This window comes from Tyto alba, unplaced genomic scaffold, assembly GCF_018691265.1.
Source record: "Tyto alba isolate M040663 unplaced genomic scaffold, T.alba_DEE_v4.0 Super-Scaffold_23, whole genome shotgun sequence".
In the NCBI taxonomy this organism is placed as follows: Eukaryota; Metazoa; Chordata; class Aves; order Strigiformes; family Tytonidae; genus Tyto; species Tyto alba.
This window is the reverse complement of record NW_024881297.1, coordinates 18,268,836-18,283,707: the sequence shown is the minus strand read 5'-3', so window position 1 is coordinate 18,283,707 and position 14,872 is coordinate 18,268,836. Positions and strand designations below refer to the sequence as shown.

The window sequence follows — 14,872 nt, the reverse complement described above, 5'->3', positions numbered from 1 at the left end:
ATTTTAAAATTTCTATAGTCCTCAGTAAACTGGAATGTGTTTTTCAGAATTACCATTTTTGTGACTGTCATTTTTAAGAAGTAAGCACACATCAGTATGTTTAACCACCACTGCGGGTCTTGTAAATAAGTGCTAGTTACAGCTAGAGGTAACAAATACTTCCTATGCTCAGTACTCACCTGTAAACATTTTTGTAACAGCTTTACTTTGCTTGCGGGCAGAACACAGGAGGAGCAGCCAGGGAGGGAAGAACTCAAAGTGGCCTGCTAAAAGCTCTGCTATCGTTCCAGATAAACTTGTAGAAGTCTGTTCACCCTCAGAAACGTTACAGCCCTCGTCAACCGAATCTATGAGCAGGAAGAGGCTCTGCTGAGGGGGCTTCATTCCCAAGAGAGGGAGCAGAACGCACCTGTAAGGAACACAAAACAAAATCTGTATTTTAAATACATTTAACAATACACTGACTATCATATAGTCATTCAAGTTGAACCTATGATCACCTTAAAATGCAAAGTTATCTTTTAAACAGTGTAAGGAATTTTAAATAATAACCACAGAAAATGCTGAGGTATACTGAACTAACAAGTAGTTTGAACAGTGATGTAATTCTTGCTTAGGCAATATTACTTTTAATGACCTCATAATTTATAACAATACTTTAAAACAATGTAAAGTTGTTCGAGGCTGATTAGAAGACTTGGAAAAATGTTGCTTCACGAAGGAAGAAATTACTTGGCCTAAATATTAAGAACTTCATTACTGTTGTCTCTGCGAAAGCTGCTGCTATTGCTCATCAGAAACTAATAGCAAACAATAGCTGGTCATGAAACAAAAGTCTAAATAAAACTCATGTGAAATATCAAAGCTCAAAGAGTTCAAGTCTGAATGAGTAACCGTTTTACAATGAACAGAGTTTCTGCCATACCTTCACAAATGAAATGCAAATTAATTTAGTAGCAGACTGAGGCATTTGGTAGTGATTTTTATGTATTAATTTTTATTTATATTGAAGTTGCCAAGTTCCTATTACTGGAAGAGGATTATCTGCATCCTCAGGATGCTAGCATCTACACCAGTGAACCTGGCTGCACAGCTAAAAAAATCTCAACTCTGCACACGTTTTTGCCAACCTTAACGGTAGTCCTTAAAATTATATCCAATTGCACTTACATGTATCTTTAAATAGCTACTACATAACTGTCATGCATCTATCCAGTATTTCCACACTACATGTTTTGGGAAACTGCATAATGATTTAGACCGGTAAGTTTCACTGACTAAATTATCTTTACATACATTTGGCAAATAAACTTTGACTTTATAGTAAAAAGATTCAGAAAATAAAACAAGGTGAGAAAAATATGTATCTATCAGTTTACTATCTTTTGTAGATTAGTTATTTGCACATGTCCAGAAGATATGTACATCATAAGTATTTTCTGTTATACTCAAGACCATAGTAAGTTTTTGCATTTGTTTTACTGAAAAAATTCATCTTCAAAAGACTTTGGTCAACACATTATTACCTACCAAGCATTCAAATTGGAATATAGACAAATCTTGCCTGTTAGTGGAAGAACGCAACCCACTTCAGAAATGATTCGTAAGCCCCATTAGTGAAAGGCTTGTTATTTTCTGACTGAGAAAAATGCAAAATGGAAACAGTGGTGCACCTTTCATGTCTGATAGTAACAGCAGAATCTAGCAGAGCAGAAGAGATAACATATTACATTGGAGAAATTTCCCCAAAAGTATAAAAAGGCAGTACAAAATATTTGTGTTCTGAAAGTATTCCATATTAGATAGATTTTAAATCCCTAACACTCCCCCCGCCCACTCCTTTTTTTTTTTTTTTTTTTCCAGATGCACAAGACTACTGAGAATTCTCTGGTACTTCCACAGCTAGTTACTCTTTCAGAAGATGCCCGAAGTACAGCTAAAATCACAGTTAACTAAGCTGGGAAGTTAAGCAGCTACCAATTTACAGAACAGGAAATTAAAGTAGCCATAAGGTTAAAATTACTCTCCTAAATGATGCCAATTCCACAATGAAAGGACGCAGTTGGAAATAACCACATTTTCCATCCCTTCCCACACCAGAATGCTGTCTTGCCCCTCAGCTATTTATGCCAAGGCATTTTCCCTGCAACATTTCTTTTTCTATCAAAATCAATTTTCTTTTCACACAGTTCTCAATATGAAATTATTTTTTAAGTATGAATGTTACTACGAGATATGAAGAAATGGTCATGGTATCTTAAATTAAAATCTCACTTAAGATCTGTGTGACTCTAGTGAAATGCCTACAAAATATCTCCAGAGCATCCAACAACGTTCTTGTGTCAGTATTTACCTGTTTGGAATATCACCAAGAAAAGCTAACCGTCATGTCTGGGAAAGAGTCCCAAATCATTCTGCTTAATTCCTGTATTATGTAGCAGTTGGCTGTAGTAGGTCAAATCAAAAGGTTCTCTCTGGCTCCAAACAGGGTTGAAAGCAGATGTCTACGGAATAATATAAGCACTGGGCAAGCACTAAACTATGTTTTCCCCAGAACTCTCAGGGCCTGCAGCAACCGTGCTTCCAGGGTCTTCCTGAAACAAGGATTCAGTCTTTGCATTTACCATCCCTTAACTGACCACGCTTCTACGGGATTGTCCAAATATTCTATGAATTGATTTAAACCTCCACCATCCACAGCATCCCACAGCAAGGCCTTCTGCAGCCTAGTTACACACTGCATGTAAAAAACCCCTACTGTTCATAGTTTAAAAGCCAGAATGTCCCTGTTTCATTTGATAGCCTCCAGCTTCTGTACTGGAAGGGAAGGTGAGCGATTATGTCATATTTGCCTTCTCCATGCCATTTGTTAACTTCTGACTTGTACCACCGCCCCTCTGAGCCATTCCTTTCCAGGCAGAAGAGTCCTAGAGTATTGATGGTACTTCATAAAAAGCTATTCCACACACCCTTGTCTCCCTGTACTCCATTTTTTTCCACTTCACAGTACTTATATTTCTGAATCTTAGCATAACTTTATTTCTCCTAGTGGAATTTTACATGCGTATACATATATATACATGCATATAAGAAACAAGGCACAACGACTTCTCCCAGCTTACAGCAATATTATTAGGAGTGTGGCACTGACAAGACATTGATGAAGCTTTCTCTTAAAGTGTCCTCAGAAACGGTTTGGTAAACTTCCATTCTTCCTAGCCATTTTGTATCTCTTGAGTTCAAAGTAGATGCCAAGTAACATAACTGGCTAACTTGCCAGAAGTCACTCCACTCCCCTACAATTTCTTGCTTGCATAGGAAAATTACATAAATCAACACGGAATTAGCAATGTCTTGAAGTACTTCCGTAAACGGTGATTCATCTACAGATTGTTGTACAGATTGTTTAATTTGCAGAGCGCCTCTCAGAAGATCACCTTCTGAAAGCATAACGGCTTTATTTTTATAACTTTTACATTCAATATAGATATAAAAGTGGTTATCATTACAGAAAATTTCTGAAATAGAACTTATAATTTAAAACAACAAAATTAATTAGACAGTAAAAACACAGAATCTCTAGAGAAAACCACACAATTAGGTATTTTAAATGACAGAATTCATATAACATAATTGAATTCAATGTAATATAATAACTTATTTATGCAGAGTGAGGATGTTTTACATGCTCTCTAGCAAATAAGGAGTCCTCAGAACAATGAACCATCCCACAAAATTCTTTAGGATTGCTACTGCGTTGACTGAACCCACGCAAACACAATTTTCCACATATGGAAGGAATATATACAAGCTATGCTGAAGTTCTGCTTATGATTATCCTTGAGATTTTTAGATTGGATCCACAAAAATACCAAGACACAACAGAACAAAGTAGAAAGATAGTGACATTGTCCACAATGGCTAAAAAAAAGTCAGTGGAATGCACACACTTGTTAATTAAAAAAAAAAAAAAGGCAGACACACATGTCAAATAACAATAAGTGGTTCTAGGAGCAAAAGAAGTTATAAATTCCTAGCCTCTTCTGAATGTATTCCTCATATTTGTTTGTCTCTGCTATCTACGAGATTCAGTTATGTCCCCACATAAATCGTTTGATGCTGGCTACAGCATGAACGTAGCTTATCCTTAAAAGGGCTCCTTTCTCTACCTGCTAGGATTCACTACTGACAAACACACAGAACAAGTGTGTAAAACTCATCTCCTAAGCACGCCAAAATAAGCAAGGAAAAAAGGAAGGAAAAAAACCCAACCGCACCCCACCCCCATTTATTAGAGTCCAACCTCGGTTACTTTTAGCAAAACATAAAATACTTTGCATTTCATGACAGAAATTACTGATTTGGAAATCTGCTTAACTACTACTACAGCTCTTATGTTTTTCTACATCAGTATGATAGCTCTTTAACGAACTGCCTTTTGAGTCATCTTCTCACCAAACAGTTGTAGTTTAGCACTTTTTCAGTTACAGCTACTGACGCCAAGAACGGTCCCAGAGGTCTGTGTCAGGAATTTACAAATTCTGCTCTTTTCAAATAAAGTTCATAAAAAAAGCAGACAATACCAATATCCCACACATAGCTTTCTTTGCTTTCTCCTCATGCTTTTTTGCAAATGCTTCTACACCAGATTCTTTGAGCAAATTCACTAGCTATTAGATGTATTTCTAATCCCTATGTATTCAATTAGACTCTTCCCCCTGCCCCCTTCCTTCCTTAGTTATTGAGAGGGTTAACAATTCCTTTTCATTTTAAACTATTAGATGCCTCCAAATATTTCTATTCAGAGGAAACAATACCTGCAAGCTACAGCTAGGGAGCCAGCTTCTGGATTCATGCCGATAGTGGGCACGCACCCTGCACTCTCACAAAGCTAGCACGCAGAACTGATTTTGCATGTGCTAACCAAAACCATCACGTTTTCAACCGTGTTACAGAGTGAAGCCCACTGTCCTCTTCTAAGTTTCGCTGGTACTTTTGCCAAGCCTGTGGTGAGCCTCCAAAACTGTGTAAATGCAGTCAGAGTGGTACGGTGCTTCAGACAGCCCATGGATCAGGTCCCTGCTGCAGCCCGGCAGCCCCTCCAGCCCGGGGAGCAGAGGCTTTTCTACACCGGGCCAACACTGCTGGATGGGTCAGGGATGATATACTTCTGCCCACACACAAGTTACACGAGTTGCTTTGGGCTGGCTAGCAAGAAAGAACCTCTGTTGCTCCCAAGACTGCAAGACGCAATCACTTCATGCTCAGACTTTGCACATGTTGTCCTCCTCGCCTGCTCTGCCTGCTGAAGTTTTTCTCATGTACCAAGAGAACGACACTGTGCTGTGTGCTTGTTCTGGTCTGGGCCCTGTGCAATGTTATCACTCTGAATGTGGCTGGATCCACTGTTTGGGTTGTGGGGTTTTTTTACAGTTGAATTTTGTCAGGTTGGAAATAACAATCTCCCATTGGCAGCATTGCAAGTCAAAAATACTTCTACAGGACAGGAGCACAAGAAAAGGAAGGCAAACATCCCAAACTGATTTTTAAAAACAGTGCCAGATGCTCCAAGTGATGTCTACTGCCGTCAGGTAAGGTTGCCCTTATGCTCTACTTCAGCTCATCTGCCTGTTTTGGGGAGTTGAGAAATGTGAGGAAGCTGGCATTCTCCTGCCTGAGTTCACCAGCACCTCCCTGCTGAGATTCCGTCAGAACATCTTTCCTAAAGACTATTTGTATTTCAAAAAGGAAAGCAATATTCACTGCCAGTGAGACAGTTCATATACAATATTTACAATTAAGTTAATATTAATGCCACTATTTTTGAGTCATAAGAAATGGTAGCAGGCAATCTCATGGAATAACAGAAAATAGCTGCAAACTCCACGAGGATTATAATACCTCGGAATTGAAGAAATTCCTTGATGATTGTAAACATACACTGAAAAATGTATTCATAAACACCTTGGATGAATAGCCTTGGCAAGAACTAGCAACATGATGGAGCTGATCAAACTGCTATCTGCAAATGAGTTTACATAGAGTTCTACCTGAATTTATTATTCTATTGGCTAAAATTTGCCCACAGAACTTCATAAATTGTTCACGTTACAGGAGAGAGACAACAGTGCTGTCCTCTGTATGAGATCTGAATATCTTGTAGAGTTTACAAGGAAATTGCTCACTTGCACAGTTGATCTAAAGAATTATCGAAGAGTAAAGTAACAGAGGAATATACCTGTGTATATATATAGGATGGATAAGTGCATATAAAGAGATTAACAATCCTAAACCTACTGTGTAACAAAATAGACAATTCTTCAAACACTAGTCTCAATCTTCAGAAAAGCAAACAAGCATCCTCATTCTTATGGGTGGTTTCCAACATGATATATCATAACAGTTTACCATGTAATTTTTAAGACGCTCATCTCCATTTCTGTTGTATCAGAAAATACAGAAAATGAAGTACATAGTGAAACTAAAAATAAGCCAACTATATTTACATAACATTGTAGAAATTTCTGCTAGCAACTTAAGTAGTAGTCGGATTTTTTTATCTAAAAAAATCACACACAGAGATCTAACAAAAATCCTAACCAGTATGTGGAAGCTCAATGCTGCCTCTGCCAGCTCTGAATGCGGTGCAGCAGAAGCTCCATCCTTCCCAGCCCACTGCTGGGGGGACAAACAGGGAAGGAGGCAGCTCTCTAGGGCAGTTAAGACTTGGAGCTGCTGCATGACAGAAAAAGGGGAAGAAATTATGTTATACAGGCATTACAGAGGGGAGCCCAGGCCACTGCAAGATACCAAAGGACAGAAATCTATACACAGTTGGGTTTTCACTACTTCTGCTGCACAAGAAATAAACGTAACAGCTTTTGTATAACAATAAAAACCAAAATGTGAAAACCCAGATTTTTTTATCATCTGTACTTTAAAAATTCTCACAAATGACAGTTAATACCCCACCTTGCTCCCCACTGACTCACAAATTTACAGACACATGTTCATTTGTATATTCTAATAATCCCGGGGTTGGTTAGCAGAGTATAATCCATTCAGGTTGTCTCCCTGCCAGTTTCCAATTTGCATTTAAAAGAACGAAGCCAGTGGAGATAAAGCTGTTAAAGACTATTAGAAGCTTCAGCAGACAGACCCATACCAGTTGCTTAATTTTTCTCTTTTGTTTTCCAAACTGCATCTGGGCAGAGGTCACAATAAAAGAGGAACAGGTAAATTTCACTTCTGATAAAATTGACAATTCCTGATGCTCAGCTGATGAAATATTATCTTCTTTCCAAAAAGACTTCCAGCATCTGTATTCACACAGAAAATAAAACCAGAATATCTTTATGATTTACTTGCAGTACTGTTTGTAGATAAGTGAGTTTTACTTTGTCCTATGACAAGGCATTTATGTCTTATGGATGACTGATAGCAAACAGTTTATTCATCTGTCTCATAATGCATTCTGGCTAATGATTAAAAGGGAATTCTAATCCAATAGCTGCTTTCGGTACAAAATCACCCCAATTCTTAGCACTATATACATGCACAATACAGGCCTTTGCTTCTTACTTATTTCTCAGCTGCTCATACTAGTAATAACATCCTGAAAAACATACACACAGGACCCTTAACAGTGGAAATACTTGAGAAATACAAAGGCTGTGAAGCATATAACACCTCTACACTTAAAAAGCTGCAAAATAAAACATATGGCAAAGTATGGCGAAAGTGAAGTGACCCAGTTTGATGTCTGCACACCTGTGTACATACTGACAGATTCGATCAGGTTATCGAGGTACCTGTTCTGTAATTTTTGAACATGATAAAGCATACTGCAACTGATTACAACTTTCTGCAATACTGGAATTATACACACTGATGGACTACGTTCTAATATATTCTTTCTAGTAAATTATTTATTTACAGCCTGCACAGAAAGACAAACTGGCTCCAGCAGTTCTACCCAACTACTGTCAGTCTTATGAAGGAAGAGGCAGAAAGGAGAAAAGAAGAAAACTCCCTGAAAATCACCTATTGGAAAAGCTCTGGGTATAGTACATGGATGTAAATCTAGGGGGTCTGCTCTTTTCAGCAGCAGTGAATTACAAACAGGAGGCAAGTCTTGTGCAATTCAGTACCTGATTTTGCAATGTCTTGTATCAATCTGAATTTTATCTGTAATTGTAAAGCAGACTTGCAGTCCCACAAGGAGAGCACAAAAGCTAGCTCTAGGACATCAGGCCAGACAAAAGCAGAGTTTATCGTAGAACCTGTGCCATGGTTCACACATTAACAGAGCATGTTGGACCCCTGTGTACTGATTAGAGATCTCATACTGTCTCATACAAATATATAGGTGATTTTTGTCTATAAAGAACTGCCAGTGAATCTACTGGTGGATTTACTTGAAATCTCAGAAAATAAAAACCTTAAGAGCAAATATTTTGGTGTAATAGTTGGACTGCCTAGAACAGTTTGCAAACAACTCTGCTATTATAAAGGACAGACAACTGTAGCTGAAAACCATTCACACCTGCTACCATGAACAGGTTGACTCCCTCTCTATTTTTAAATTGAATATATCTGCCATATGTGCTAACATATACAATATGTTCTAAACTACTCAGAGCCTGACATAGAAAAATATGCATCCCTACCAAAGGCAAAGAGGAGGAGAGTACAGGAAACAATGCAAGCCTTTTCCTGAAGATGTAATGTAAAATAGTAATTTATTCTACACAAACTCTCCCAGATTTGTTCTTTAGTGATGGAGAGGTCATCTAGTACACTTCCCTGCCTACAGTCGGGTCAGCTCCACATCCGTCATCCCTAAGAGATACTAGTCTAGGCATTCCTAAAGATTTCCACTCCTCAATACTCTGTCTCCCCAAGTAATCTATTCCACCCATTGCTTCAATATTCTTGCAATTGGGAAGCTTTCCTCACCCCGTCATGTGCCTAACCTTAACCTGTTTTCTTGCAATTTAAACCTTGCACTTCTTGCCCTATTACTTGTGTCCCATGGGTAACACATCGTTCATTATAAGGAAGCCAGTACTGTCCAAAATTTATAACCATTTCCCTCTGATTAGTCAGCCAAACCATTAAGGAACAAATGAAAAGAGAAAGACACTGGACAGACCTCTGTGAAACCCAATGTGATGTGCTGTGTCAGTTTAGAAATGAACTACTAGATAATCAGTCTTTAAGTACAGTTACTCAACTCATTTTATGTGTAGCCAAATATAGTTCTACCTTGCACATAGCCTGTTTACACAAGTCTCATGTAAGCATCAAAGACTTCCTGGAGTCAAAATTACATTTACGGTTATCCCTTATCCACAAGTACTACTACTCTGTCTCTTAGAAAAAGAAGTTAGATTAGGCCTGTCAAAACCAAACTATGTCATATCATGTTAGCTGTTTTTCAACTCTGTTATCTTCCAGCTGCTTACAAATAGTTTGTATGATTATTTTTTTCTGGCACTTTTTTTTTTTTTAATTTTAATTGACATGCTTCTAGTTCCCCATGCCTTTTTATCCCTTTTTAAACAAGACACTTGCTTTAGAAGATAATTAGTAACTGTTCATAGGCTGAACAGTTTGCAAACATCTCACCTATTCTATTTATTTTTTATTTCTTTTGTTGTGGGTTATGTTTTTCTGTAATCTTCTCTGTTGCTAGTTTTAATTGTTAGCTGACTGCAAAATGATTTTTTAAGAAAGGGCAATATACCCAAGCACTGAATATTTTAACTTTCCCAGTGCTTTCAGTTCTTCCTCCCCAATGAACAGCAGATCAACACTTGGTGGATATTGTCTTATTTCTGCTAACATATGTATGGAATTATTTATTACCAAACAAAACACACCTCGTAGGAAACATGAACAATGCACCTTGAACTTTCAGTTTTGCCCTCATTTTCATTTTACACTTTTACTTTCATATTCAGTAGTTGATCTAGATTTTTCTGCAGTCTTCCTCCTAGTGTTTAACACATGAATGATGAGGAGCTAAGTTTCACTGAATTGCACATTCAGTACACTGCCTTGAGACCTCACCATTCTTTCCAGATAATTTCTTTCATTACACCCGTCTTCATGAGATTTTACCCACAAATTATCTGAGGTCACTAGTATCTCCTCCTCTTCTAAACATCATGCATTTAAGATCATTTCATAGTCACTATTTCCAAAAGCTGTCTTTTATTTTCTCAGCTGGTTCTTTCCAATCTGATTGAAGCAAATTTATGTTTTCCCCACTAGCTATTTTCTCCTCTTTGACACGAGAAATATGGTCACTGACAGACTCCTGCTTGTATCATGTTTTCCCAGCTGATGTTCATCTCCTAGCTGTTTTGTTATTCAAATTTTTCAAGAATGTAGACATCATCATCATCATCATCAAAATTCTATGCCTTGGATAATCCCATTTGATAACTTAAAGAATCTGAGCTTACTTTATCTTGCTGGTTTGGTAGAGCAAAACATTTGGATTTTAGGAAAGACATGGTTTAGAGGTGTGGGAATCTCTCTTAGTTACTGACAACTACTATACTTTGCCAAAGCAGGTAAACTTTTAAATACACAAGATGGTCTAATAAGGTAGTTGGCAGGTAGTTTTATTTACAGTCCATAAAAGGTAACACTTTTACCAACAAACCTTTAAGTAGATATCACACGTGTAAAACTACCACCACATGTAGTGTGTATCTTTTAGCCACAGATTTCTCAGTGGCTTTAACTACTTTTGTTTTTTTCTAGAACTACAAGCAAGCATAGAATACACAAAGTAACTCCTAAACAAGCTACTTTTTTTTTTTTTAAAGATACCAGTTATACAAGTTATCCTGACTGATCTTTTAGAGCATTTAAATCAATCTCAACAGTGTAGTAATATTTCCAGTTCTGCTTGTTTACCCCATATCTTTTTTCCATTAGTATAAAGACACCTAAGGCATTTGATTATTACCTCACTTATCTTCCTCTCTGTCCATCCCATGACCCTATATGAATAACCCCATTTCCTCTCCTCCTCCACCCCCAGTTTTTGAGCTGTTGTTTAAGTTGCTGTTATTTATATTTACCCCTGGGATTTGTCATCCATCAGGTGTTGTTTAAAAGCTGTTTTATTAGGGTAAAAAAAACCCCAAACCACTCCTTAGCTTCTTATTAAACATCAATTAAATATTCATTGTTTGTTTCCACAATTCAATTTATTTCTTATAAAAAAAGGTAGAGGGTTTCAAAGAAAGTACACTTTACATCAAATGCATGAGATGAAAGCATCAAATCAGACTCACTGAAAACTACTGTTAGTTGAAATGAGAGAATTATCTATACCTCACCTGACTTTACATGCGTGTACAGTTAGGATAATAACTTACATTGTATACTATTCAGAAGTCTGTGGTTGAAATGCAACATGTAGGAGTGGGGTACCACAATAAGAGAACTAACAAGTTCATATATGCAACAGAATGTATTGAAATTATAAAGTTAGTTTTAAATCAGTTATGAAACCAAAGGTATAGCGAAGTGAAATATATAGTCTTTTCAGCCTTCGTTATTAACTACCTGGTTCTTGAGCCATATAAAAGCCAGTATTTATTTGTTAAACAAAAAAAATACCTTCTTCCATGAGCAGTGTTATCTGAACAAAGTAGTATACAACTGAATTGAAATTCTTGTAGCTTTACCGGCATTTTAATTTGTTGGCATTCTATGCCTTGGAGATAGAAGAAATCCATTTCTTCTGTCCCAATTTATGCAGAGCTTAAACAAAACTGAAGAAACAGATATCGCTTTCTGTGTATTCAGATATATTTGTTGACATGAGTTAAATGCTAGCCATGAAAAAAAGAAACAAAAAACCCTCAGATGAGACAGGTAGAAAACTGCACTGAGTACATTCAATTGTGTGGCTTTTGTCAGCCTATATTCGAGTTTACTATCCAGCCAGCCCCATGTTCTATTGTTACATGACCTTGTAAAAGACAATAGCATAATGCACATGATACAAAAACAGTCACCGTTATTACTGCAGTTCACTCTGACAATCCCCAAATTAATTACATTTTTCCTATGCATTTGATTCCAAAGGAAAAAACAAACAAACATACATTACTGATGGGGAAGCACAAAGAAGAGCTGCTGCAAAGGCTATTTCAGCAGTGAACTGTTTCTTCAGAACAGGGAGTTCTTAAGTTGCCTGCTTGGATGAACCAGGATAAACAACAATATACATTTTCAAATCTTGATCATTCCCTAATCAAGTTGCTCTATACCTGTCTTTCTCATTCCTTGCACATCAGCATAAAGCACCCCACACTCCAACGGTTGAACTGATTGCAGGATTATACTGTCCGAGCTCATTTTCAGAAAATCCTCTGCACAAATACCAGATGAAAAGCTGTTAAGATTTTACCTTACTAGTCAAGCACTTAAGACAGCTTTCCTACTATGTTTGCATTACTACGTATCTTTTCTCATCTTATTTCCTCAAGTAAAAGGGGCTACCCCAACCTTTAATTGCACTGTCTTAGTTGAAGAGGCAACAGATGGAGCAGCTTCGTGTGTCCCATTCAGAATTATTCTCCCATACTCCCCAAAGTAGAATCCACAGCATATGTTCCTCATGCATCACTCAGGGTCCATATTAGTTACCTTGTGGTTTGGTTTTTTAATTTTTCCTCCCCTGGTCCCAAGCCAATACAGTTTCTCTTAATTTGACGGTAAATCTCCTATTGATCCTTTCTGTATATTCTCTGTAATTTACTTTAAAAAACATTGTCAGGTTAGCACCTTGTGAACCCGATTCTATTATCTTACAGCAGTGATGCATTTAACTTTGGAACAGATTCTATAGCTTTATATTTAGTAAGATCTATTTTTAGCCTTAACTACGATAGAACAAGTGACAGAAACTATATCATTCTCTCTTTTCCCTGCCCCCCACCCCCAGAACAATTTATACACAGAATGTTTACTGTGGATGGCAACTTTATTATAATTTGAAATAGGAGATACTAAGGAAAAAAGTATACCTGAAGTCATAAAAATCAAACTCCATGCGCAATTGCTGCTGCAAGTCTTCTGGGGAAAAAAAGGGGGTTTTCTTCATTTTTTCAAAGAGAAAGTAAGTGGAACGAAGCTGAAGCAATGGAAGTGGCAACACTCTCCAATACAAAATAAAGCAACTGAAACTGAACTGATGCATACAGTTGTCAATGGAGTGCAGTAAAATTTTGGAAGTGTTTCTAGACTAGTCAAAACTAAGGTGGGTTGGTACCACTACCATCAGGTACACCCCTGCAACAGGGACTCAATGTAACAGAGGAGTTCCTCACGTTCCTCTTCAACTCTGACTACTTCAGTTTCCATCTGTTAGAGAAGGCTGAGTTGATACGCCTTTGCTAACTTAGGGTAATTTAAAACCATATAGGACACAATTTCCCTTTATTGTGGATCAGCTGTGCTTTACCTACAAACAGAGATTTTCTCCAATGTCCTATATCATGAAGCGCAGAAAAAGGACAGACAGCTTAGTGATTGTATCATGCTCAACATCACTGCAGGAGAGCTAATGTAGTTAAACCAAGATTTGTTAATTAACTACTTTAAGATGCAAATCAAGTTGTAATCCCATTCTTATCAGCTTTTCCTCATGAGGTTCATTCATATCTGCCTGTTGCTGTCATCTCTATACTGATATTTTCCTTAACCAACCTAGAGCTTCTGAACAGTTTTCTGTTTCTTCTAGGACAATTCCATGAGACTTCAAAGAGCCCTAAATAAGATGCTGCCATGCCCCCTTCCTCTTATCTCTTTTGGCTACTAGGATATCATGGATCTTCAGAGCACAAACTTGCATCTGTGCAGCCAGATGCTCATCTCCCCTTCTTTGCACACACACCAGTATTACAAACTCTTATTAATACGTGATAAAAGGAAAAAAAAAAAAAAAAAACAAAAAACCAACACATAAAGAAAAGACATCATTGATGGGACAAGAACCGAAAATCCACTCACATATAATCTTTTATTCTTATTCTTCCTCTCACTCCCATCAATTTAAACAGAAGCATCCAAAACTGAGCCAAGAATTGTGATCACCCTCTATCAACAAAGACTTTTTGGTCCTTGCTTTGTGTGAAGGTATCTGCAAACATACAAGACAGAGAAGGCTTTTGATTGCAACTGGTTTGCCTCTTTCACTTTATCAGCTATGTAAATTTCCCTATCTGCCGCCTTCTCTCGATCTCATTTTTAGTTCCTTTTTCATGCCATCCCATAACATGTTCAGGTCATCAAGTGTACCAGGAACCTACCCACCTACATTCTTTTCAGCACCTCTGCAATACCTGTGAACACCTATATACAATTCAACCCTGATTTCAACACATTTTTTGCCATCACACATGCCTTTTTCCTAATGATTTCTTATTGAGCTGTACTTCAATCATAAAGTGTTCCTGCATTAACTGTTCAAAACTTTCCCACTCCTAGACGAAGACAGAAGATTTCTCACCATTCCCAGTGTATTGTACACACCATCATGCAGAAGAAAGTGAAACCTCTTCAATGCATTTCTTCACTAACATTTTCAGGAGGCGATATTTCAATACTAACTTTTCCCAGTATACTAGACACACTAAGTCCTTTCTACTTCACAATCCAGTAAATCCTTTTCATTTTTTCATTAAAAAGGAAGAAAAGAAAAGAAACTTAAACCCTTGCCCAAGCTATGAACATGTGCATAGAAAACTGGAGGGAAGGGAAATAATTAACAAGTGAGAATTGCTATGAAGGTCCATCTAACTAAACAGCTTATAGGAAAACCTGTAAGATTTAAGTCTGA

General features: G+C 37.4%; 1 protein-coding gene across 2 annotated transcripts in view; it reads right to left on the bottom strand.

The window, feature by feature from the left end:
* Nucleotides 1–14,872, bottom strand: part of ANKRD50 (ankyrin repeat domain 50) — a 43,716-nt gene that overhangs the window by 17,500 nt on the left and 11,344 nt on the right. For both annotated transcript variants that reach the window (XM_032997613.2, XM_032997614.2), the window contains exon 3: nucleotides 180–409. In XM_032997613.2, the coding sequence (XP_032853504.1) occupies nucleotides 180–409 (230 nt within the window). The remainder of the gene's footprint in view (nucleotides 1–179; nucleotides 410–14,872) is intronic.